This window comes from Arvicanthis niloticus, chromosome 9 (genome assembly GCF_011762505.2).
Source record: "Arvicanthis niloticus isolate mArvNil1 chromosome 9, mArvNil1.pat.X, whole genome shotgun sequence".
Classification (NCBI taxonomy): Eukaryota; Metazoa; Chordata; class Mammalia; order Rodentia; family Muridae; genus Arvicanthis; species Arvicanthis niloticus.
In genome coordinates, this window is record NC_047666.1 from 31,007,007 (window position 1) to 31,032,053 (window position 25,047).

At 50.4% G+C, this 25,047-nt stretch overlaps 1 protein-coding gene across 5 annotated transcripts in view; it reads left to right on the forward strand.

Moving 5' to 3' along the window:
* Positions 1-25,047, forward strand: part of Fbln2 (fibulin 2) — a 79,280-nt gene that overhangs the window by 48,182 nt on the left and 6,051 nt on the right. For 3 of the 5 annotated variants that reach the window (XM_076940118.1, XM_034511541.2, XM_076940119.1), the window contains exons 3-13: positions 9,848-9,959; positions 11,272-11,401; positions 13,371-13,551; positions 15,284-15,493; positions 15,983-16,096; positions 16,685-16,786; positions 18,677-18,817; positions 22,382-22,516; positions 23,615-23,752; positions 24,615-24,758; positions 24,872-25,000. In XM_076940118.1, the coding sequence (XP_076796233.1) occupies positions 9,848-9,959; positions 11,272-11,401; positions 13,371-13,551; positions 15,284-15,493; positions 15,983-16,096; positions 16,685-16,786; positions 18,677-18,817; positions 22,382-22,516; positions 23,615-23,752; positions 24,615-24,758; positions 24,872-25,000 (1,536 nt within the window). The remainder of the gene's footprint in view (positions 1-9,847; positions 9,960-11,271; positions 11,402-13,370; positions 13,552-15,283; positions 15,494-15,982; positions 16,097-16,684; positions 16,787-18,676; positions 18,818-22,381; positions 22,517-23,614; positions 23,753-24,614; positions 24,759-24,871; positions 25,001-25,047) is intronic. The other 2 variants (XM_034511542.2, XM_076940120.1) reach the window with 1 other exon arrangement.

The following is a 25,047-nucleotide window of genomic DNA, read 5'->3' on the forward strand; positions in this document are numbered from 1 at the left end:
TCCATGGCCTCTGCATCAGCTGCTGCCTCCAGCATGTTTGAATTCCTGTCCTGACTTCCTTTGATGATGAACAGTGATGTGGAAGTGTAAGCTGAATAAATCCTTTCCTCCCCAACTTGCTTTTGGTCACAGTGCTTCATTGCAGCAATAGAAACCCTGACTGAGACAGGAGAGAGTGAGAGAGAGAAAGAGAGAGAGAGAGAGAGAGAGAGAGAGAGAGAGAGAGAGAGAGAGCCACTAATCAGTAGACTGTCTCAGTAGTACTCGGGGAATTGATTCCAGGAACACCCCCTCTCTATCTTGGGTACCTAAGTTGGAGGATGCTTGTGTCTCTTACATGAAACCCATGCACTAAACCAGTGTGAATCCTACTTCAAACACCTGGAGATCACTGATTATTAAGAGACAGGGTGAATACGATGTGTTAATAGCTGCTATCCTGCACTGTCTGGAGGAACAAGCAAAGAATGTCTGTGCACCTTTGCTCAACACAGATACAGGTCTTTTAGAAATATTCTCCTACACTGAGTTAGTTGTGTCCACAGCTGCATAGTCGGTGGATAGGAAGACCAGCCTTTAGACACGTGCACGCTGGAAACATCTCCAGTCTTGGCTCAGTATCTTAAAATTCTAAAAAATAGATACTCTGTCTAACCCAGTTAATTCCCTAATGCCATATAAGGCTCTGCCTTCTCTAATTGTTCCCCAGGTGGGCTGTAAAGCTTGTTTTGTAAAGGCAATATCTAATCAAGGGTGATTAGCCATTGTTTGGCTTACCTTGGTGGTTACGTCCCTTGGGTTTGCTTTTTCTGAAACTCTCCTGAATACACACAGCACTCACAAGTGTCTTTTGATGTAGTGTAATGGAACAAGCTTTTGCCAAATCTCCTATCAGGGCTTAATTTGCAGACAGCAGTGCTTTGGGTCTCGCTGGACAGCTCAAGGAGATAACACCTGTGCTCCACCCAGCAGACAGAAACCAGTGTTCCCAGGTGTTGCTTCTAGCTTGTCAGCTCTTACTCTCTCCTGGCCCCATTAAAGTCATTGCTCTGACTTGCCAGTGTCCTTGCCAATTCTTGAGTTTATTTTGTAGAATGGGAATGACTTGCCCCTGACTCTTTTGGAGGAAGGAAACACTTTGGGTGCTATCCATGTCCCTGTATAGAGCAGTTAATTGCAGCCCCCGTTGCGATGGCAACTGGAATGTCTCAGCATTTCTGCCATGGGAGTGAATCATAGCTTGTTGATCTGCTCTGATGCTGATGGACAGTTGGGGGCTGTGCTGCTGGCAGCATGTCTCTCTGTCTTTGGGAAGCGGGAGGTGTCCCTGAGTATTTACTGCACACTTAGGTGGGGATCTGCTGACTGGAGGGTGTGTGGCAATGATTGATGCTTCTCAATGCTTTTCCATGGTACCCCAAAGTTTACATGCACTAAGTTTACATGTGTGTGCATAGAGGGTGGGTTCCCATCACTCTCATCCCCATAACTACCACCTTCTTGGTCTTAAGTCACATTCCTGAGAATGGTGTCGACAACTACCTTTCCTTGTAGCTGACCCTTTTTGTTCTCATTTGCCTGTGAGTATGTGTGGTATACCATAGGTCAGGCATCTGTCTGGCCATCTGTAAAAGTAGCAGTGTCAGGACCCTCTACTGAGAGCCCTAGGATAGGGCCACAAGTGCAGGCTCAGCACAGCACACAGTAGGACTGACTAGGTTTAAGTGAACCTAAGGGAAGGCAGGCTCATAGCATGTGTGTGCTAACACACCTGGAAAGAACAAGGGAATGGAGACCTAGACATAGAGAAGCAAGGCTGGGTGGGCTCAGATGGACCCACATCCCAGCGGCTCCTCTGCCCCCTCCCATGAACCTGGGGCAGAAGGCAGAGAGGAGGCCAGGACCCTTGCTGGTTTGCTTACTTTTCAGGCCTCAGAAAGATGCTCAGGGATCCTGGGTGGCCCGGAAGGGCTGGCCCTGGCTTCTGCTGTAAATGCCTTCGTGTCCCTGAAGTCTGGTGGGACCTACAATGCCTTGTCATTCTCTGGGCTTTGTGTTGAGGCCACAAAGCAAACATTACTGCTGCCCTCCTGCCAGGAGACAAAATGCCCCGCAGCATTTTCAAAGCCAGAATTCTTCAGGGCTTTCATGTCAGGGAAAGGGGACTGTCCAGGGGTCTTGGTGTCTGGCCTGGATTGTTTGGGACATCCATTGTTCTCTGATCAAAGGATCCGGATCTCTGCTCTGGAATGGCTAATACCTGTCTGCTGTATACAGAAGGCTGGGCTCCTCCCTAAGATACCATCTGTGGCTAGATATCAGGTCTCCACTCAGAAGTCTGGTGTATATCCATGTAATCCTTTAAGATAAATATCAGTTTATATAGCTCCTGAGCTCTGCCTGAAATACCTTCAGGAATGATTTCATTTCAAGCACACATACGCCTCTGGCTCCTTAACACCTGCGTGCTATTGGCTGGGAGCAGCTTCATTATTTCATCGTGGATTGTTAGGTATTTCTGGAATCTTTGCTGTCACAAATACATCATGCTTCTGGGACACTCCTGGCTGGGTTCACCGGGGGTGTGTGTGTCAGTATATTACATTCCTGGCAAGGGAAGCGTCAGATCACAGTTCTTTATATTGTACTGTAATGCATTTTTCAAAAATAACATGAAATTTACAGCTATCGAGTCTGTAGCTCAACAGCATTAAATGAAGTCATAGTGGAGTGAGACTTCTCATCTTCCCAAGCTAGAACTGTCCTGTTGAGCACTAAGCCCTGGCCCCTGGTGCCTGCTACACTACTTTCCGTCTCCGAATCTGAGTGGAAACATGTGCTGTCTACGATCTGTGATCTGCGGTGGGCTCCCTGCTCTATGTTTTCTAAATCTTAGGCCTGTTTTCATTACGGGATTTTCTACTCCTGTTACCTTATCTATTCCTGTTTTTGTCTCTTCCTGTGGCCATTGTCTTTCCCCACGTCATGCTTGTGGGATACGAGCACGTTGCACGGGAGTTGTGGCCATCATTGGCTAGACTTGTTGAAGCATAGGGACCACGCCTTGTAAGACATCTCTAGCATGGGTCTTTCAGTGGCCTGGGGCCCCTGGGCATCTATTTCTGTTTTTTTTTTTTTTCTTTCTGATAACAAAATCTATGCAAAATAAATTTGCACAGCTTCCCTTTCAGCAGGTGGCAGGGCAAGTTTTCCACACTATCAATCTCTCTCTGCTACCCAGGGGTGTGAGAGGTGCGGGTTGGATCTATCATACTGGCTGGCTGGGCATTGAGTCTCTGAAGACCATGGCAGAGTGGTCCAGGGCTGAGACATAACTGCTCAGCAGGAGCTGAGGGACCTCAGTCATCCTTGGGAGGAATAGGGAGGCCCACCCAACCCAGAGGAAGCCAAAGAGGAGATGGGCATCACTCAATGGACAGTGGCCCAGTCTTCCACCCAGGGATTGATTCTGTTCCAGTGGTAGTTTAGTTCATTCAGAAAGGTACAACGCATCACACTACGTGTGCTGAAGCACAAGGGTGGCCCCTTTACTGCACATACAGGCATCATGGGCTGGTGTGAACTTTGAACTATGGTGGGTGCTGAGATCCTGAACACTCCTCCTAGAAGCAGAATCTGTGATATTTTAGTTAGTGCTGGACCCTGTGCTGCCCACTAAAGACCTGAGGTGACCCAGGCCCATTCTTGGACACAAGACCTTCCAAAGATGGTGTTGGCATAAGTGTGTCACATGGCAGGGATATCATGGTGCAGTGTGTGTGTGTGTGTGTGTGTGTGTGGCTAGAAGCAGGAGCTGCCTGGCCTGCCCAGAGGCAGGTGGGTACTGGCCAGATAGAGGGGCTGGAAAGTCATATTGAATGGGCTTCTTTAGGCCTGATGAATGGATATTCCCCAGGTGGATAGGGAAGAGAAGGTTGCTTCTAGCACAGACCATCACCAACCTAGGCAGCAGTAAGCAGGGGGCTGAGGTAGAGGGTCAAGGACTGCTTTGAAGACCTTGATTGTCACACTCAGGAGTGGTACTTTGTCCTGTAATGACTTTTTTGCAACTCCAAGGTGCCCCCAAATGACTCAGAGCTACCCAAGGCCAGTGCAGTATGAGAACGGCTAAGTGAAGTGATATGGTAGAGTTAGGGTGCACAAAAGTTGGGGAGACCCTCTCTGAGGAAAAGTGATCCCTAAGGGGAAAGGGGTTGGCCTGGTTGTGAGTAGAGGTGGGGAAAGGCAGGTGAGGGCGAAGGGTGGAAGATTCTGGGCAGACATCATAGCAAGTGCAATTGCCCTGGGCAGAAATGAGCCTGGGACACTAAGGAATGAGTGATGAGAGAGAAAGAGAGAGGAGAGAGAGAGAGAGAGAGAGAGAGAGAGAGAGAGAGAGAGAGAGAGGACAAGTGAGGAAGGAAGAGGCAGAAGCCTTTTGTGAGAGAGAAGGGACAAGTGAGGAAGGAAGAGGCAGAAGCCTTTTGTGGGGCTGCACAGGCACTGAAGAGTCCTCGTCTGATTCCTGTGTGTGGACAGTCACCTGGGTGACACCCTGGAAGTGACTGGAGGACGGTTGGAGCAGAGGGTCAGGAGGCAAGGAGACATGTGGGTGTGTTGAGTGTGATTCAGAGGTGGCCCTAGGAGGTATGTCCTTAGAACAGCCATGGAGGGACTTCACTGGCACAAGAAGCAGCTTAGGGATCAGAAGGAGACAAACACCCTAGCTTTGGGAAGCCAGGGGCAACCTGAAGCAAGTGTGCTGCTGGTGGGGTACAAATTCCTGTGACCAAGTTAGGTAGAACTGTAGGAGTGGCCAAGGCAAGGTGATACAGGAAGCCCAGAGATTGGAGCATATCACTACTGTCAGAGTGTGAGGAGGATGTTCACTCCACAGGCCAGAAGTCAGAGGTCAAGAAATCACCAGAGAGAGGGGCTAGGGTGTCTGGGGTCATGATGCAGACAGGCCTTTAGGAGCCACTTCAGGGGCACCTTGGGAGTTATGAGGTAGACCTTGCCTTCCGTATCTTGGATGTTGACTCCACATTAGACCCAGTCTCTCTCATGTTCCCAGTAGGTTGACCTTCCAGCATGAGGTCACAGCTCCAGATGCTTTCGAAATGAGAGAGCAAGGGTGGGAGAAGCCAGGGAATAGTGGAAGTCTACCAAGTGCAGGCTGAAATCTGGCCTGAGATCAAGAGACTAGAAGACCACTGAGTCCACGTGAAGGTGGCACCTTGGCCTGCTGGAGGCTCGGTTCGAGTGAGCTCTCTCAAATGGGCTGGACCAAGTTGCCTGTGCCTGGAGAGGGAAAGGCAAGAGGGAAAGTGAGGCTGGGCTGTTTAATCCTCCACTTCCTCTTGGGCAGAGGGAATAACAGCAGTTGGAGTGTTTGGCCTTGTGCCTGAGTTGTTACTGGTGCTCAGCTCATTGGGGCTGTCATTGTTATCTCTTAGGGCATCTATCATATATTGCCTGGCCAGGACCCCAGGATCTGGCGCAATCTGGTAATCCCATAAGGCTTTCTTAGAAAAGCCTTAGGGAGGGAAGATTCCAGCCTGTAAAAGGGAAATAAAGTGTTAGGGTTTAGATATGAAATGTCCCCACCATATAGGCTCATTATGTGTTAAAGCCCAGGTCCTCAGCCAGCGGACCATCTCTGCATCTCGGTCACATGGACATCACACTCCTCCTCCTCCTCCTCCTCCTCCTCCTCCTCCTCCTCCTCCTCCTCCTCCTCCTCTTCCTCCTCCTCCTCCTCCTCCTCTTCTTCTTCTTCTTCCTCCTCCTCCTCCTCTTCCTCCTCCTCCTACCCCTCCTCCTCTTCTTCTTCTTCCTCTTCCTCTCCTCTTCATCATCCTCCCCCTCATCCTCCCCTCCTCTTCCTCCTCCTCTTCTTTTCCTCCTCCTCTTCTTCCTCCTCTTTCTCCTCCTCCCCTTCTCTTCTTCCTCCTCCTCCTCCCCCTCTTCTCCCTCCTCTTTCTCCTCCTCTTCCTCTTCCTCTCCTCTTCCCCCTCCTCTTCCTCTGCCTTCTTTTGGTGACAGGCTTTCTTTATGGAGTTCAGGCTCAAATTTGTAATCTTCCTGCCTCAGCTTCCAGAGGGCTAGTTTTTATAGGTATGTACCTCCATGCTTGGCTTGTGTACTTTTAGATACTAAGTCATTATTGTAAATGGAGGCTGAGTGAGGTGTTGTGATAGGGTTGGGGTACATAGGTGCCAGAGAGATCTTCTCTGAGGAGATTTGATCCCTGAAAAGAGAAAAAGAAAGAAACCAGCCTGATTAAGAGCCACAATTCTGCCTCTTTGTGTTTAAGTCTTCATTTTGAGTCGAGTCCCACAGGGTTGCCCATGCTGGTCTTAAACTCCAATCCTGCTGCACAGACTTATGAGTGTGAATTACAGGCTGTTTCTACCCTGGCCTGGCTATTTGTGTGAATTTGATAATCACCTTGACAAGTCCCATAAGCAGACTGTGTGTTCGGTTATAATTGTATTTAAATTAAATACAATTGTATTTAAATACAGGAGAATTCACATCTTGAGTACATTGTCCCTCCTCTCAAGTATGCGTACATGGTATGTGTTTCAAAAAAAAAAAAAAAAAAAAAAAAAAAAGTGGTTAAAAGCACTTGCTGCTCTAGCAGAGAACCAGGTTCATTCCCAGCATCCACATAGCAGCTCAAAATGACCAGTAACTACAGTTCCAGGGGATCTGATGCCATCTTGTGGGCTTCTTGGGTTCTGCACTCATGTGGTGTGCATATATACATGCAAGCAAAGTAACACATAAAATAGATCTAAAAGGAAGAAGGAGGAGGAGGAGGTTGGTCAACATGCTTACTGCTGGGTATTTCTGGATTTCTTTTTTTTTAATGTTATATTTTATTTACATTTCAGATGCCATCCCCTTTCCCCATTTCCTCTCCCTAGAAAACCCCTATCCCATGCCCCCTTTTCCTTTTTGCTTTTATACAATTTTTTAAAAAATGTTAATCAAAGGCTTTATAAGTTTGGTAATGCTCAATCAGAAGTGTAACCCAATACCCAACCTAGATATATAAACTATCTTTGACTGGTGGAGACACGTGAACATCTGCCTCCATGCCCCCCCCTTCTCTTTCTCTCTCTCATCACCTAGCTTCTCCTCTCCTTCATCTTCTCCTCTTCTTACTCCGTCTTTTCCTCTCTGTACTCCTTGCCCCTTAGCTCCTCCTACATATCACCCTTCCTGTTAAAATAAAACTTTTCTCTCAAAATACAATTAGAGCATAATTATTCCTAATTGTACCAGTAAGGTACAAGATAAACCTAATACCCAGTCCATCATTTTGTTGACTAACCAGAACCTCTGTCATCTCTCCTAACTAAAACATTTAGTTTTGAACCTGGCTTTTTTCTTGGCTTTAGAATGAATGTCAGCTGAAAACCATCCACTCAGATCTTTTCTCTCAAAGTAAATGGCCAGGATTGGCTATGAGACTATAGGTCTTCAACCCCGTCAGAAATCCAGAATGACTGAGTTAACTGAAATTATGGGAAGCACTAAGCATATCTTCTAAAACTTAGCCAATTTATAGAGACCGCTGAACACCTGGAAAGCCCCTATACTACCAAATGTTGGAGCATCAAATCTTCAGCCTTCTGGCCCAGAATCATCTGACAGACCTTAGTGATGCAGAATTATTAAGGGCTGATTACTCTGTCTAGGCAGATATAATCAGTCGACTATTCTACAAGTGTGTCCTTTTCTGGACAGTAATTTGTCTGTAGATGGAAAGAGGCAATTCTGCCTAGTGGCTGTCACCACACAACTGGAGTAATTCCAAGGATGCTCAATTTCTTCTTAGAATCCACGACAGGAAGCTGTCAGGAGCAGACAGGTCTCTAATCAAAATGAACATTAATATATAAATATTTGTAACGTCAATTCTATGGACTTCTGACGTTTTGAAAACCAACTATCCATGTAAGGTAACCTGGACTGTTGTCTGTTCACTCCTCTCAGCTATTTCTAAATAAAATATGGAAAACACCCTAACAATAAACCCCAAGCCATGAATTTGCTATAGTCCCTTAACTCATAGGCTAACCGTCCCAAATCAGTTAAAAAAGTTAAAGAAGGACTGGGTCTAAGCCTTGTATTCCTAAATGTGTTATACAGGCACAATGCCCATGAGAGTATCAATATTCATCTCACTTTTATATCAATAAGAAGCTCATACCAATGAAAACCTTAATTTTGAAATCAAAGTAAATTTTGTACCATTTAAGAAATTATAACCTCATCTTGATAACAATTATACAGATTTCTACCAATAGGTTATGGCTATGCAATGAGTCCCAGCTAATCCTCCCTGTTCCAACAGAACCACTACTTTTCCCTAGAAAGACAGATCAATATTAACCACCTTAGTTTCCAAGCCCAGGGAATAAGGGTGCTGACTCTTCTTTAACTTCTTCAAGCTGATTAAGGGCATTGAGATACTAGAAGAGGAGTAGGGGGAAGAGTAAGTTGATAAGCCTCTGATGCTGTGTCTTCACTGCATCCAGATGGAATTCCAGGACATCGGAGGTTTGGGCAGGTCTGCTCAGCTTGCTTGATGAGTAGATACACCAAGGCTGTGTATTCTGCAATATACAATTCTCAGAACAAGTTTTAGTATCAAGAAAAAAAATTTTTTTTCCCTAGAGGGCTGACATTTTTAAAAAGATGTTGGTTCTAACAACTTTTTTTCCTTTTTAAAATTGGTTGTAATATTTACATTTCAAATTTTATCCCCTTATCCCATTCCCCCCACCACCCAGGAACCCCTTATCCCATCCCCCATCCTTGTGCTTCTATGAGGGTGTGATTTTCCAGTTTCTATGATGCTGTTTCCATTAACATAAACTGCCTCCTAAATTTCTAAATCCTTTCCTTTCTGTTATTAAATCTCCTATTTTTCTTTCTTTTTTTTCTCATTTTTCTTTCTTTTTTCCCTTTTTTCATCTCTTTTTTTTAAAAATTGGGTATTATATTTACCTTTCAGATTTTATCCCCTTATCCCACTTCCTCCCACCACCCAGAAACCTCCTCTGGATTTCTTTTTTTAAATGGCATATTTTTCTACTAATTTTTTATTACCGTGTTAAGAAGAACCACTATTTGAATACACCAATTTTGGTTTTAGTCATTGTGTTATAATAATTGTTATTAGTATTCATTTTTATTAATTAGAGTTCATCATTATAACCAAATCTCTGAGAAAAGCAACTTAAGATAGCTCTTAATACAATTCCACAAGACCCCTGAGGCTCTTTTCTGTCTCCTGTCCCATCTGGGCTACTTGGATCAGAAGAATGAAACTCAGGGCTTCTTGTGTCTGCAAAGGTTTATTTAGGAACATGTCTTGGCAAAAACAGTCTGGGGGTTGGAGAAGGGGCTAGACAAATCACATGTCAGCTGTTGCCTCTGCATGCTGGTCCTGTGGGCTTTGTAGTGAGCACCTCCCTCACACACACACACCCTCATCTCACACACAAACACACACACACACCCATCACACATACACACACACCCATCACACACACACACACACACACACACGCACGCACGCACGCACGCACGCACGCACACACACACACACACATGCTTGCTCTTGGAGCCAGTCATTGGCTACCCATTGCTCTACACACCCTGCTGGAGGACCAAGGCTCCCCAGTGCTTCCTTACAAAGGAAGGGCTAGAAGTGCAGGACAGGGATGGGTGGGGATTGCCGTAAGAGGTTCCCCTGCACAGAGCCTGCAGTATGTACTGCACTTGGTGGCCCTGAAACCCAACCACAGCTCCTCATTGCAACCCACAGGCTCCACCAAGGACCTGATGGAGACGTGTTGTGCTGCCGGCCAGCAGTGGGCCATCGACAACGATGAGTGCCAGGAGATCCCCGAGAATGGTGCCCAGAGTGACGTCTGCAGGTAAGTGGCCTGGGGTGGGCAGAACTATTCTTGCCTTCCCTGGGCCCCAGATGTATGAGGGTGGCAGTGAGCCATTTTGCCAAGTGAATGTTGAAGACTGACCAGTCCTGAGTGTCAGCTAACCACATGGATCTGTACCCAGCTTAGTGAGTAAATGGTGCGCCATTTTAGAGCAAGTTCAAAGGATCATCATCACCTTGGGGCATCAGGGCTCCCCACTCACAGCAGCTTCCCTCCCTCAGATCAGCCACCTTAATTCCCCCGGAGCCACCTCTGCTGTGGCTCAGACACCTGTGCTCCAGGTGTCTCCAATCCCTTGCCAGGATTGCTCCTCTGTTATCTCTCTTTCTCAACTTTCATGGCCTACTCATGAAGTTCAGAGAAGCAGTGTGATTCACCTGGAGCTGCACAGCTCACTAGTATGGTCAGAATTAGAACCCATATTTTTTAATGTCCACCATGTTCTGTCCCTGGTCGTTCTCCTCCTCCTCCCTGCCCCTGTCCCTTCTTCTTCCTCTTTTTTCCTCCTCCCTTCTTCTTTTTCTTCCTTTTCCTCTTCCCTTCTCCCTCCTCACCTTTTTCTTCCTCCTCCTTCCTTTTCTTCTTTTTCTTCTTCTTTTCTCCTCTTCCTCCTCCTCCTCTTCTTCTTCCTCCTCCTCCTCTTCCTTCTCCTTCTCCTCCTCTTCCATTTCTGAGATGAGGCTTCACTATATAGCCCTGCTGACCTGAAACTCTATGTAGATCAGGCTGGCCTCAGACTCACAGAGATCTGCCTGCCTTTGCCTCCCACATGCTGGGGTTAAGGGCATGCACTACCATGCCTGGCCTTCTTTAGAGAACTAACCTTGTCCCCTCTCTTTCCTTTTGGCCACTCCCATTTGGGGTTACTGAATGACATGCACACTGATCAGACACCGTAAGTTTTGACCTTTGCCGCCATTGTAAATACTTACATCCCTCCTGAGATGGAACTCACCACCACACAGACCACAACTCCATCACTGGACAGCTGGCCCCTGCACATGTCCCTCCCAAGTAGTGCTGAGTCCCCCCTCTCATGACCCATGCTTGGCTGACTCACCAACCACCTCTCTGACAGATTATCCATATGGAGAGGGGCAGGAGATGACCAAGAACCCAGGCACTACTCTCTCAGCAGATCTACCCCATCCTTTCTGAGGTTGGGTCTCTATTACTTTCTGAGGATTGGCAGTAAAACTCTGATGCCAACACCTTCCTCCAGAGGTCAAGGACTGTCACCCTCCTAGAGAGGGACCCACCAACTAGGGACTGAGGTATTCCCCTGTTTCAGGATAGCCCAGAGGCAATGCTGCATCTCCTACTTGAAAGAGAAGAGCTGTGTGGCTGGGGTCATGGGGGCCAAGGAGGGTGAGACCTGTGGAGCCGAGGACAATGATACCTGCGGTGTCTCCCTGTACAAGGCAAGTCCCACTGGCTGCAATCATGGCAGAGATGTGTGACACCACATCCTGGAGTGGGGATGGGGACAGAATCACCACCTGCCCAGAAAATGTTAACAGTCATAGCATTGGCCAACAAATCCATAAATGTATTGAACCCCATCCACAACCCAGAGGACATCTTGCTCTCTCTGAGGCAGAGTAGGTTGAGTGTGGCAGGTGTGTGTGCCTGAGGTAGTGAAAAGGTCTGTGGGCAGAGGCTGTGCTGGAGTGCACAACGGTTCTAGGAGCAGTGTGGTGGCCAGCAATGGAAAATCCTAGGATGCTGGCTTTCTTTGCATGTGTATGCTGGAGGCTGGGGGCTGGGAGCTGGGGGCTGGGGGCTGGAGGCTGGAGGCAGGCAGAACCAAGCTACATCAGGGGCAATGGAGAGCGCAGGAGGAAGAGGAGAGGACCTGATATTAGGATAGGATCACCTGCAGGCAGGTATAGAGTCCTTCTTCTGTGGTTACCTTTATCCCAAGTCCAGACCCCTTCTCTCAACTTTAGTTTCCCCAAGCATAAGACATGGGCAAGGAATCCCTATCCTGGCCCAGTGCCCATACCTGGAGCTTGGGTTCATGAGGTTTTGGGCAGTGGGTATTGAAGCATCAGGTAAAGGGTGTCACTCATCTGTGCCTGTGGCTGGCTTGTTCTACTGGGCCTGTGTAGCTGTCATTGGCTGGTGGCTGCTGAGGAGTCAGGTGGCCCAGCTGAACTGTCTCCATTCCCTGCAGTCTCTCCCACAGTGGGCTGGCTGAGCCTGGTTCAGATGGGCCCTAGGAAAGTGACTGAAAGCATACGAGTTGCTCAGTTTTTCTCACTCTGACAACATGCCAGAGATAACCCCTTTTGTGAGTGAAAGGTTTTGGTTCCATTTGCCTCACTTGGCCCTGCTGCCTTTTGGCATGTGATGAAGTGGCACGGCATGGCATGGTATGCATAGGAGAGCCAGTTTCTCATATAAGAGAGAAGAGACCAATGTCTCCAAGTCCCCTTCAAGGGCATGTCCTCAGTGACCCAGGATCTGCTATTAGGCCCGTCCTGAGGTCTGGAGTGGGCATAGGCCAAACTCAAGCTATAGTGACATATAAGATGTTTAGAAGCCTAGGTTCAAATGGACACATGATCACTTCTGTCTCACCCTAATGACCAAAGCAAGTCATTGAGCACCTCAGGTCGATGGTGCATGCTCACTCTCTGAGTCTGAGCTGTTCAGCTCCAGAGTGTGGATGCCGGGGAGGCTGGTCAGCTGGGCTTTTGCTGCACCAGTCCACTGCCATAGTTTGACAATGGAAACCAGATTTCCCCATGGAAGATGGTAGTCTGGACTGGGTAGGTCTGCATATTCTTAGGGACTCAACCTCTGTTTTTTTGTTTGTTTGTTTGTTTGTTTGTTTTGTTTTTTGGTTTTTGTTTGTTTGTTTGTTTGTTGAATGGTCAGTGTGTAGTGTTAGCTTCAGGTCCCTTCATAACCTGATGTGACACCAGGAGCTCCAACACATTTACTCTAAGGAGGATGACCAGGGAGAGCAAGATAGGTACACTTTCAAGTAGATCCTCTCCTGAATACTTTATGAAGTCACCCAGACTGCAAGGGCACTTGGGAAATGCTGTCTTTTTGCTGAGCTGGAAGGATTAGTGTCTGCTTCTGAGGGTAGGGCATGGTGAGCATGCCTGGTCTTCATTTGTAGTTCTTTCCAAGGGACATTTATTCATTCATTAAAGAAAATTAACATTAGTCCTACCCTTCTCCAGACTTGGGATGCAGGGGTGGGCCACCTTCCACCCTGGGAGAGCACACAGGCAGACAGAGGAACCAGACAACATTAATTCACCACAGAGACTGCCCCAGGATGTGCCCACGGACCCTGAATGAATCACAGGCACACAGACTGTGGGAAGCCAGGCACACTCTGAGGGCCTGGTCGTGACGGTCTGTCTCCCTCAGCAATGCTGTGACTGCTGTGGCCTGGGACTCCGAGTACGGGCCGAGGGCCAGTCGTGTGAGTCTAACCCCAACCTGGGCTATCCCTGCAACCATGTCATGCTCTCCTGCTGTGAAGGTGAAGAGCCCCTCATAGTGCCTGAGGTCCGGCGACCACCAGAGCCTAAGGACACTCCTCGCAGAGGTGGGTGCTGTTCTCCCAGGTGGAGGCAGTTGAAGGAGGACAGATGGGCTCCTAGGGTGGTTGGGCTGGGTAGCCTCGGGCCACAGTGGGGACCCTGGTCTATTACTGTATGTAGTTTGAGGTTTGAGCTCTGCTCTATAGAGTTCTGCAGCTGCTGACTGGACTCTAATCCTGTTTGTGCTGGCCTGGAAGTCCCACACAGTTCTCTGTACCATTCACCAATCACCAGTGACTATCTGCCCTTCTACCCTCCCTTCACCACCCTGGCTGCTCTGACCATCTCTATACCCTTCCTCTGTTTCCCGAGTTGGTCACCATGTTCTGCTTATATCATTCTCTATCTGGTTATCTGTCCATCAAGCCATTGTCTATCTGCCATTCTTCCACCCACCCATCCATCTACCCATTCATCTATCTATCTATCTATCAATTCATTCATTCATCCATCCATCCACCCACCCACCCACCTACCCACCTACCTACCCATCCATTCATTCATCCATCCATCCAAACACCTTTGTCCATCCACATGCCTATCTGTCCATCCATTCATTGTTCCACTTCCTCATTCATCTCTCAATTCACCTCCACTCATTCATCACTAATTCATCTCCCCTACTCATTCACTTATTTTTCTCCTACCCACCCACACACCTATCCACCAGTTCACCCAAGAAGCTGGTTGAAGACAATAATTTATGAAGAACAAGCTATTACCTAGAGAGTGGTTTTAGGTAGAGTTCAGGAGGAAACCCAGCATCAGAGGTCAAAACAAGGCGCAGGGATGGGGTGGGGTGGGGGTGGGGGTGGGACACCAGGTGGACCACACAGCTTGGCAAGGTCCATCCATCCCCTTACTTAACCACCTACTGTAGCATCGTGTCTTTTCCTGTGTAGAACTTCTGAGTAGCTTAAGTATGGAAGATGCAAGTGCTGGGAGCAAATTGTACTGCTTCAAGACCTATTTGAAAATAGCCTCAGGCATATCCTCCTTGTTTCTCTTCTGCTGGGAAGTTGGTCAGAAGGGCATGCAGATGACAGTGAACTGGGCTTGGCATGGAAGTCCATGCTGGTGGGCTCCAGGATCCCTGAGCCTTTGTCCTTGCCTCTGTCTGCTCACAGACAGATCCTCAGGACAGAGCTGTGATCACCAGGCTAGGGCCCCTCAGGATGGATGCCCCACCTTCCCTATGACATGCCCTTGGATGATGCAGTTTTATGCCAACATTCTGTTTCGTGTTGCATCTGGCCAGTGCAGAGCACCCTGTCATCCACTCACCTGCTGCCCTCTGGGGAATAGACAGTGCATCCCAGGGCCTGGAGACCCAAAGAGACCTACTGCTGACACAGCTAAGGATGCTGCAATCAGACATCACATCCTCATTTGTCTCAACCTACGCTAGCACTCTTTCTATGGCTCCAGTTTAGTCAGAATCCCCCTTAAGCACGACCCTATCCTATTGAAGGGGACCCAGGTGATGAAGACTCAGACTCATTCATTCATCTACCCCACCCCTCCACCTTCCTACCCATCTGTCCATCCATCCATTCATCTACCCCACCCCTATCCACCTCCCCACCCATCTGGCCATCCATCCATTCCTCCTTCTCTCCCTCCTTTACTTCTCCATCCTTATCATCTTTTGAGCCCCAACTGCTTTCCTGGGTCCTGTGGGCTCAGCCACCCGTTGGCCATGTTGGCTATGTTCCAAGTGCTGACCAACCACCCCAGTTTCAGAGACGGAGATGGGAAGCCGGGAGGCCCTGTCACTGGGCACAGAGGCTGAGCTGCCCAATAGCCTTCCGGGAGATGACCAGGATGAGTGTCTGCTGCTCCCCGGGGAGCTTTGTCAGCACCTTTGCATCAACACCGTTGGTTCCTACCGCTGTGCCTGCTTCCCTGGATTCCAGCTGCAAGGTGATGGCCGCACCTGCCGCCCAGGTAAGCTGTATACAGCCCAGGGACAGGCTTGTCCTGCCAATGGAGGGTAGCCTTCCTCGGCTACCTCTCTTCCTGCTGCCCCTGTGTTGATGCTGGCAGAAGCCAGAGGAGGCTCCTAGCCCTGGGAATTCTGAAGACTGCCTGGAGCTCCCTTTGAAGACAGGCCTGGAGCAGGCTCAGGCTTCAGAGACCCTCAGCAGGCCTAGCTGTGTCCCCAGCACCAGGGCTTTCTCCATGCCAGTTGTATGGGTGGAGCTGTTTTCTAGTCTAGACACCCCCTAATTCTCCCTTCACTCTTTTGCCTTTTCCTAGTAGCTGTGAGATAGCTCTTGCCCAAGGTGTGTCTGTACCCCGAGCCTCAGTGTTCTCCCCTGTGAATGAGCAAAGGGAGTTTCAGTAAGGTCATCAGTCAGTGCCTGGTATGGTGAGTGTCCGAGCCCTGGCAGAAGACGTGAGCCCCCCCTCTGCTGTATGCTCTACCTACAATAGATGGAGGTGCCCCACAGCTGGACACTGCACCAGAGTCTGCACCGAGGTCTGAGTCTGCCCAGGTATCTCCCAACACCATCCCTTTGCCAGTGCCACAGCCCAACACCTGCAAAGGTGAGTGGAAAGATGGCCCTTCTGCAGGGCCTGAGCTGCAGGTGTTTGGGCCGTGTGGGGTGGTAGGCTCTGGGGCTGGGTGTGTGTAGGTTGGGCCAGGCTATCTGGTGCCTCTGCTTTGTGAAAGGGCCTATCTGGTGATGACAGAGAAGGAAGAGGAGGAGGAGGAAAAAGAAGAAGAAGAAGGAGACATCAGGGGATTCTGGGTCTCTATGTGACCCTGGTCAGGGAGGACCACCTACTCTGTCTCATTCCTGTAAAACCAAGCCTTCCTTCAGGAATGCTGGGAAGCCTTCCCTTCCTGCCTTCTGCTTTTGTCTTTCACTGACCTCACTGGCACTCGAGGGATGAATTGACATCTGAGTGGTGTGTGAGAGAAACTCAAAATATTGTCCCCTGTGCCAGCTGGGACTGGAGCCGCTTTCTGGGGACCTTATGAAAAGGCACAGGCTTGAGGCTCTCACCTTTTCACACCTCTGCCTCTCTGGGCCTGCAGTGGAAACTCCAACCTATACCTCAGAGCTGGGGGATGAGCAACGTGGCCAAGGGCCAAGGCCTGTGTATTCTGACTCAGGAATTTTTCCTCAGACAATGGGCCCTGCCGGCAGGTGTGTCGTGTTGTTGGAGACACAGCCGTGTGCTCCTGCTTCCCTGGCTACGACATCATGGCAGATGGTGTGTCCTGTGAAGGTAAGTACTTTGGGGTTACCCTCTAAGCTTTGCAGGTCTGGTTGGCCTGTGGTGAGAGCCTAGGGTAGGGGAGACCAGGACTTCAAACTCACCCTAATCATGAGGTTCAGCTGTTGTGACAGAGAAGCCCAGCAGGACAGTGTAGGTGGTTCCCTCCGGTGTCACCGAGCCCTTGGTATTGGCCCTCCATTGGAGCTCTGGGCTGCTGTCTGGCTGCCCCGCTGCTTTCTAAGGACTGAATGCTTCTCAGAACTGAACTTTTACCCACATCACCTGAAGGCCCATTGGATATAGATTCCTGGGAATTCTGCTGGACCTCCAGACAACCTGATTAGGGGTTTGGATAAGCTTTGAACTTGTGTTCTAATGAGGACTCATGCCAGATACAGACCATTCTCAACTCACTGCTCCCTGAGGGCTGGTGTAGTCTAAAGGCTGAGCTTGCTTTGTGATCTCTGACTTCATCCATGCTCCAGCCCGAGGTGGAGAAAGAGAGATGGGAGCGATGTGTCAATGTGTCGGGGGCGGCATCCAGAAGTGACCTTACCTCCCCCACTCCCACCCTACATCCCTGCAGTGGGGAGAAGGGCCTCGGTCATGGAGGGGGAGTTGACATTGGTGACAGTGAACTTCCTCTGCTGTTCACAAGTACATGAAAAGTGATGGTCACAAAGTCCATCCCCTTTACCCCAGTGACCAGCATAGGTGAGGGTATGTCTCAGTGGGGCCACCACGGATTAGGATCTCTCAGTACACAGGGTACGATGGGAACAGTGGTTCTGGCTCCTACTGGTTGGCTTCCTCGGTGAGTTTTGTTTGAACTCGCTTGAGGGGTCCTAGGACCTTACCCCTCCTGTCTTGGCAGAAGCAGGATAGAGAGCCAAGTCCAGGATATGTATGGCTCAGGCTCAGAAGACATGGTCTGAATATCTGTGTATAATGTTCAAGTCTGTCCAAAAGGATGCCCATATTCTTCTCTGAAGCTCAGATCCCAAGTTCAATCACTCTAGAGACTCTGTATGTGAGTGACACCCTCCAGTGAGTCCAGAGAAGGCAGCTAAAGCACATAGCTTGGTGAGAACTGACTGGCCTTTCTCTTTGATGGCAGAGACAACAGGCCCAGGGGAAGTCTTCTGTGTTCTCTGGGATCTGATTCGCCCCAGGGCTCTGGAGACTGAGAAAAGTATCTTGGTTCAGAAGTCTTCAGCTCTAACCCCTCTCAGTGACCTGCTGCCTGAGGCCCAGTGTACTGCCTCTGCTGGCGCCCCGTGGAGCACTCCAGGGGGAAGAGCAGAAGGGTACAAGGCAGAGGTTGCAAAAGCACACCTGTAGGGGAATGTACAGCCCACACACAGGAGGAGGCCTGCCTCCCTTTGTTCTCAGGAATAATCACAGGAATTCCCAGCTGGGACAGCCTGAGGATTTTAAAAATATTTACAGATTTGAGTTTCTAGAGAAACTTCATAAAGCTTCTCATGGAGGCCTTTTGCATAGCCCTTAGCCTGGCAGCCTCAGGAGCCCTCCATCCCCTTCTGTGAATGCTACTGGCCTGGCCCCCAGAGCCCTGGAAATTTCAGACCCTTCTGTTTGTGATTTCCTTGGTTGCTGCAGACTTGGGCACTACAGAGATGGGTTGGGGCAGCTTGCGGCCCATGGTTTTACTGTGGGCTGCCTGCCCTCTCTGAGCCTCTCTCCATCTGCCCTCACTGGGCAGCAGTGGCAGCTCTTAACATCTTTGAGTTTCACAAACTCAACTTGGGTCCAAGGTTCCGCCGTCCCCTGACAGGTGCACACGGGTTCTTTATCTCTCCCTGGATGCCCCTGGCAGCCGGGCCTTGCAGCTTTACCTCTCTAACAGCCTTCTGTTTTTCCTTCCGTGGCTGTCATTAGACCAAGACGAGTGTTTGATGGGCACTCACGATTGTAGCTGGAAACAGTTCTGTGTGAACACCCTGGGATCCTTCTACTGTGTCAACCACACAGTGCTGTGTGCAGAGGGCTATATCCTCAACGCACATAGGAAGTGTGTGGGTAAGCTGGAGCCCCTGTCTGCCGCCCACGTCACGGCTGTCTGCTCTGCTCCACGCCAACCCACCACACAGTGCCACATGCTAAAGGGCCTACCCTTTGCATGTGTGCTCCCACACAGCAGCCTGCTGAGCTCTGTGTCATACCCTTGTGTCCTGGTGTCTTGTCCCGCTTGTTCTCCATGGCTGTGTTCCCAGATGTGCCCGTGACTCAGAAGCCAATAGGGTATCTCAGGGATGGGTCAGAGACCGGAAGGCCAGATGTGGGCAGCAGGGCCATGTAGCAGTGTGGAGGCAGGGAAGCCTGGGCGGGAGGCAGGACCCAGAGGCTCTGGACCTTGTCTTTTCTCAGCTATTGGAAGCTGTTGACACCTATGAGGGTTGTGGTACATGCACTGTGTGCACATAGTCTGGTTCATGCAGCCTGTTACTTCGGCCAGTTAGATTGCCTGCAGGTTTATCTGGAATCTCCCGAGAGGCAAGTAGATCGTGCTGGTCCAGCTGACCCAGTTCAGCATCCATTTGCTGTGTGACTCAGCAGATGGCACTTTTCCCTCTGAGTTTTCCCTCAATGGACAGGGAGGATGTGAGCCTTGTGTCAACCTACACATGTCTGGGCCTATATAGGCCAGGGCTGGGATTCTGGAATTCTGCGGGCAAGGAAGGACTCCATACTGTCTTGTGTCTGTGTATTACCTGATATTCTCACTGAGGGAAAAAAAAAAATAAGCCCTGGCTTCCTGCATCTCAGAGATAACACTGAATAGAGGAGAAGTCAGGCAGACTGGCTGATGCAATAATAAGAACAGAGGCAAAGAGAGATTTCGCTCTTGCCAATGGCACCCAGGGGAGGAGGAATATGTCCATCTTTTCCCAAGAATGGGCAGGACTTGGAGATGGGGAAAGGCACAAAGCAGGAAGGAGACAGCTGGGACAAAAGTGTGGAGGTGGGAACGGGGCACACAGTGCTCAGGGCTTGCGGCCAGAGTCCTGTCTGTCTTGCCTGTGCTTGGGGACCATGTCCAGCCTGGACATGTCCTCTTCCTCCCCTGCACTGCTGGGTGGCAGCACTGGCCGACATGTTTGCCTAGCTGCACCCACGGTACAACATGGCCCTCCTGATGTGCTTGCCGGTGGTGGCAGCTCCTCCTGGGTGGGCTGGGTCTGTGTGTGCGTGTTGGGAGGCATGTGTGCCCCTTCTCAGGATGTCCCCTGACTTGCCACTCCCTGGCTTGGCAGCTAAGACCTATGCTGCAGGGTCCTTAGCAGCTGAAAGATGAGCCCGAGGATGAGAAAGCCAAGATACATTCCATTCAGCAAGATTTATGAGCACGCTCTGCATTTCTTTCCTCTTCATTCTGCACAAGCTATCAGCCACTCTCCTCTTGCTTCAAGCAAACATCACTTGGGGGCTTGGGGGCTCCCCAATTGCTCCGCTCAGATGCAGTAACTCAGACAGGGGAAGAGCAAGAGATCATGCTGGGATGAAGTTTGGGCTCACTGAAGTTCATAATCACTCTGAACCCTAGGTCCCCCCAACCCCCATGAAACAGGAAGATGAAGGTCACCCTGGAGGTCAGGTGCATTAGTACCTGTGAGGAACTCTGGCAGGGTTCCCTGAGCTACTGAGGCCTAGAAGCTGGGGACAGCTTAGTGTGGCCTCCGCGAGGGTCCCCTCTGTGCTTTACTTTTGAGAGAGTTCTGCAGCTGAGCTGGACCGCAGGGAGTGGGGATGGCACAGCCTCAGCTCTAGGACCATCTCTGCAGCGGGAGGCAGGCAGTGAGAAAAGGCTGTAGTAGCGTGGGGCAAGCGTCCTGGGTTCCATCTTTGCTGACTGCCTAACTCAGTCCAGTGACATCCCTTTGGGGAGAGAGATCTCATCTGTGAAATGGCCACGCCGGTATTATAAGACAGTGAGTCTGATCAGTTCTTTCAGCTTCCTGACCCCTAGGGATCCTCTGTGAGTGGTGGGTCCTGTCGTTCAATACTCTGAGGCCTCTTAGCTGTGGGAAACTCCTAGGGTCCTGGGTGCCCACCTCCCTGTGCCTGTCCAGCTGTACATTGGATGTCTTTGTGATACCTGGTCAGACCTCCGTGCAAGCTTGACTCAAAACTGTCCTTTCCCTATCCTCATTCCTGTCTATGTCATCTCTGCCTGGAAGGGTTTCTTCCCCTACCCCCACTTTCCTACCTGGTCCCCTAGTTATCCTCATAGATCCAACTCAAATGTTACTACCCCCTGAGAAGCAGCTGTCATTGCAGGACCAGGGCAGACAGCCCTCTGATCTAAGCCCCAAGGACCCCCGTTCATCTGTGTCTCCACCTGCCTGCCTTGACCCAGCCACCTGGGTCAGAGGCTGTGCTGACCCACTGTGTGGCACAGGGACACGGTGGAGAATGAGCACTGGCCAGTGTAGCACTGAGCAAGTAGGATGTGCCTAGTGCCATTACTTGCCAGGTACAGGTAGGAGACGCAGGGCTGGGTGGAGCTTGAAGGGGTCTTCACCCCGGCCTGGAGGCAATTACAGGTTGTCACCTCTGCTTCCTTTGGCTGCAATCTCCCCACTCCCCGCTGCTTATCACTAGAGTGTCCCAGTGTCTGTCCTTGTCCTTTTCTTCATGCACCAATTTCCTCAAGTGACCTCAGCCACCTGACCATTACCCTTGGCTCCTTCAGTGAACCCGGGCGGGGGGGGGGGGGGGGCTAGCCCTGTGAGCACAGAGGTAGGTCATTAGCTGCCTCCTAGCCCCTGAGAACTCTGGGACCTTCTCAGCACCTGCTCCCACGGGCTGCTCCCCAGGTGCTGGCATCTATCCAGCTGCTCAGCCCAAAGCTTTTCTGATCTCCTGGTTCTCTCACCTCCTCCTCTGCCATCAGTCGCTCTGGCTGCTTCTGCTCTCTCCCAGTGTAGTGGCCGCCATCCTTCTGTGGATAAACTACATCTCCTCCTGGTCTCTTCACCAGCTCCTACCAGGGTTCCCTCACCCTATGCCAGGAATCATCTATGGCTCCCATCCTCTCCTTGATGTAACCTCATCTGTTCACATTTCTTCTCTCCCCTACAGCCACACCTGCCTCTGGGTTAGTCCTGAACCTGCCTGGGCTGTCATATAACTGTTCCTTCTGCCTGGACTGTCAGAGCGGCTCCTGCTGTCACCTCTTCATCTTCCTACTCAGATGTCTTCTGACAGTGCTCTTCGTCCCTGCCTTACACTTGCTTGCCCTGTCTTCACCTCAGCCTACCTTCCTCCCACTGTGGTCCCCATAGTCCCTTCTGAGCAACCCCATTGCATATGCAAGCATCTGCTCCAAGGGCAGGCATTTCTGTCTTGTTCACACACCCAGCCCTCTTGCCAAGAGCCTTGCTTGACACATAGAAGGGTGTGATAAATCTTTGTTGAATGAAGGGATACTTGGATAAGGGGACATCAGCTTCGTGCTTCTCCCTGCATGGTGAGTACCTGAGGTCAGAGCCTGGTGCTTCCTGTCTCCCCATGCCTGGTTGTGCTAGGCCTATGTACCTGGAGCCCCTGCAGGCCCTGACAGCTGCCTCAATCTCCACACAGACATCAATGAGTGTGTGACGGACCTGCATACGTGCACCCGGGCCGAGCACTGTGTGAACACGCCAGGCTCCTTCCAATGCTACAAGGCACTCACCTGTGAGCCGGGCTATGTCCTCACAGACGGCGAGTGCACAGGTAAGAAAGGGCTGAATCACGTCTGCTCCCTAGGCTAACTGCACCCCAGGGATGTCCCTACCCCTGCCCTGTCTTTCCCCCACATTCCTGACTTGGCTTTCCTTGGGGTGAGGGTGGGGGTCTGAGGCTAGGGATGGGAGCAGGGACAAGGGCAGCATTGCCCCGGCTTTCCTACCACCTGCTGATCATTCTCCTGGCTTCAGTTTCGCCATTTTCACACTGAAGTGGAGCCCCACAGAGGATTGTTCATATCTCTTTCACTGGAAAATTCTAGCTTTCTAGTAAGAGTAATTTTTTTTCAGTGCCTTACATATTTCTTAAGCTTCTTTTAATGCCAGCCGGGGTTCTGGGTACCCTCACTGGTGTGAGGTGATCTTTCTGTGACCTCAAGGTAGAGGATATGAGGAATATGGAGATGGCAAAGTGACCACGGGAGGTGGAAGGATGTGTCTCTGGTGTGCATCTAGAAAGGCTCTCAGGAAAGTGACAGTGTAGTTGAGACATAAACAATGGGAGGCTACCTGGAAAGATGTCATGGGCATAGAGAACAGCAAGCATAGAGGCCTGTGACATAGAGGAAGGATGGTGGCAAGAGTCCCGGGTGTGAGCTTCTGTGCTCCAGTGACGTGTGTGACTTGACCTTGGGATACAGTCTCTCACACATTTCTGTCTGCTCCTCACTGATGTAGTGTGATGGGTGGCAGAGAGCCAGACTGCCTGGCATTCTGTAGCAATGGAAGGTTGCCTGTGCCTTAGTTTCCTCCTCCATAAAATGGGCCAGTCACAGAATGTACTTCTTGTGTTGCTGTGAGGATGGGGTAAATGTAATCACTTTGCATGCTTTGAATAATGGCAAGGACCATGGAGAAGTTCAGGGCATGTGGTTATGTCACTTTTACTCCTGGGACTTGGTCCTCCCCAGTGACTTCACTCTGCCACCTTACTGGGATGCAAACCTTCATGGCTGCTGAGGTTACAATGGTGTGAAGCTGGGAAGTGTGGCAGGGTTGCTGGCTGTGAGGGTGGGGCCTCCTGCCTCCCACCTCTGGCTGTGAGGGCCCTGCTTCCTGCCCCTAATGCCCAGCCTCTGTGTGGCAGACGTGGACGAGTGTGTGACGGGCACACACAACTGCCAGGCAGGCTTCTCATGCCAGAACACCAAGGGCTCCTTCTACTGTCAGGCCCGGCAGCGCTGCATGGATGGCTTCTTGCAGGACCCCGAGGGCAACTGCGTGGGTAAGCAGGCTGCGGGCTGCGGCTCCAAATCCTGTGGGCTTTAGAGCTGTGGTGGGTCTAGCTGGTTACTCCCTTCTCCCAGCCTCAATGTCTCTACCCACTGAGTGGGTATGTGCAGAATGATAGCTACTCTGCTCACCTTGGAGCTGTTTCTCTCAGGGCCTCAGTTTACCTACTTGTGGGACCAAACTAAAAGAATACAGATCATGTATTTTGATCTAGAAAGAACTGTCTGGGATACAATATCACGGGGTTCCCGACTGAAGTGAAACCCACAGTTGCCTTCACTGTCCAAGACCACTGTGAGGGTCTTAGATTAGCTCCATGCCATGGTTGAGACACACAGTGTGACAGATGCTGGCCTCATTGTCCTGAGAAGGTCCGAGATGTCACTCACTCCTTCTAAACAGCCAGAGCATACCATATCCCCACAGCTTCTGATTGTCTTCTGCTAGAACACAGGTGGCAAGGGGGACAGTAGCACAGAGAGACAAAGGCCTGGCTGCATTTTCTGAGTACCTACTATGCTCCAGGATTCTTCGGGGGTGGGGAGGTGTAGTGTTTGTTGAACTGTTTAGTGGGGAGGAGACCAAATAGGCAGCCATGTTCATAAAAACACCAGGAATTCATTTATACTTTGATTAATAATAATAATAAATAGCCATGATCAGCTTTGTCTTCCCTTTGCTTAGCTGTTCCATTGGACAGATTGTACAGACTGTAGTCAGCCCACTGACTGTGACTTCTGGAGGTGGGACTTTCAAGTGCCAGGGGTGGTATAGTCTAGGCCTAAAGCCCGGAATTGGCCAGATGAGTGGAGGAGGGGCAAGCCAGGCTTCCCATCACCTTGTTGCTTCTGCAGACATCAACGAATGCACATCGTTACTGGCACCTTGCCGCCCAGGATTCAGCTGCATCAACACAGTGGGCTCCTACACCTGTCAGAGGAACCCATTGGTCTGCAGTCGTGGTTACCACACTAACGAGGAGGGCTCTGAATGTGTGGGTAAGGCTGGAGCCTCCCTGCCTCCACACGGCCTCCCCATCTACCTCTCTGCCTAAGGGGCCCCGTAGAGGGGCCGTCCGGACCTCAGGGTGTCCTGCTTGCCTGCCCCACAGATGTGAATGAGTGTGAGACAGGTGTGCACCGCTGTGGTGAGGGCCAACTGTGCCATAACCTCCCTGGATCCTACCGATGTGACTGCAAACCTGGCTTCCAGAGGGATGCATTCGGCAGGACCTGCATTGGTAAGGGATACTGGGGTCTGGGATTCCCTGGGCACAAAGAACCTGCC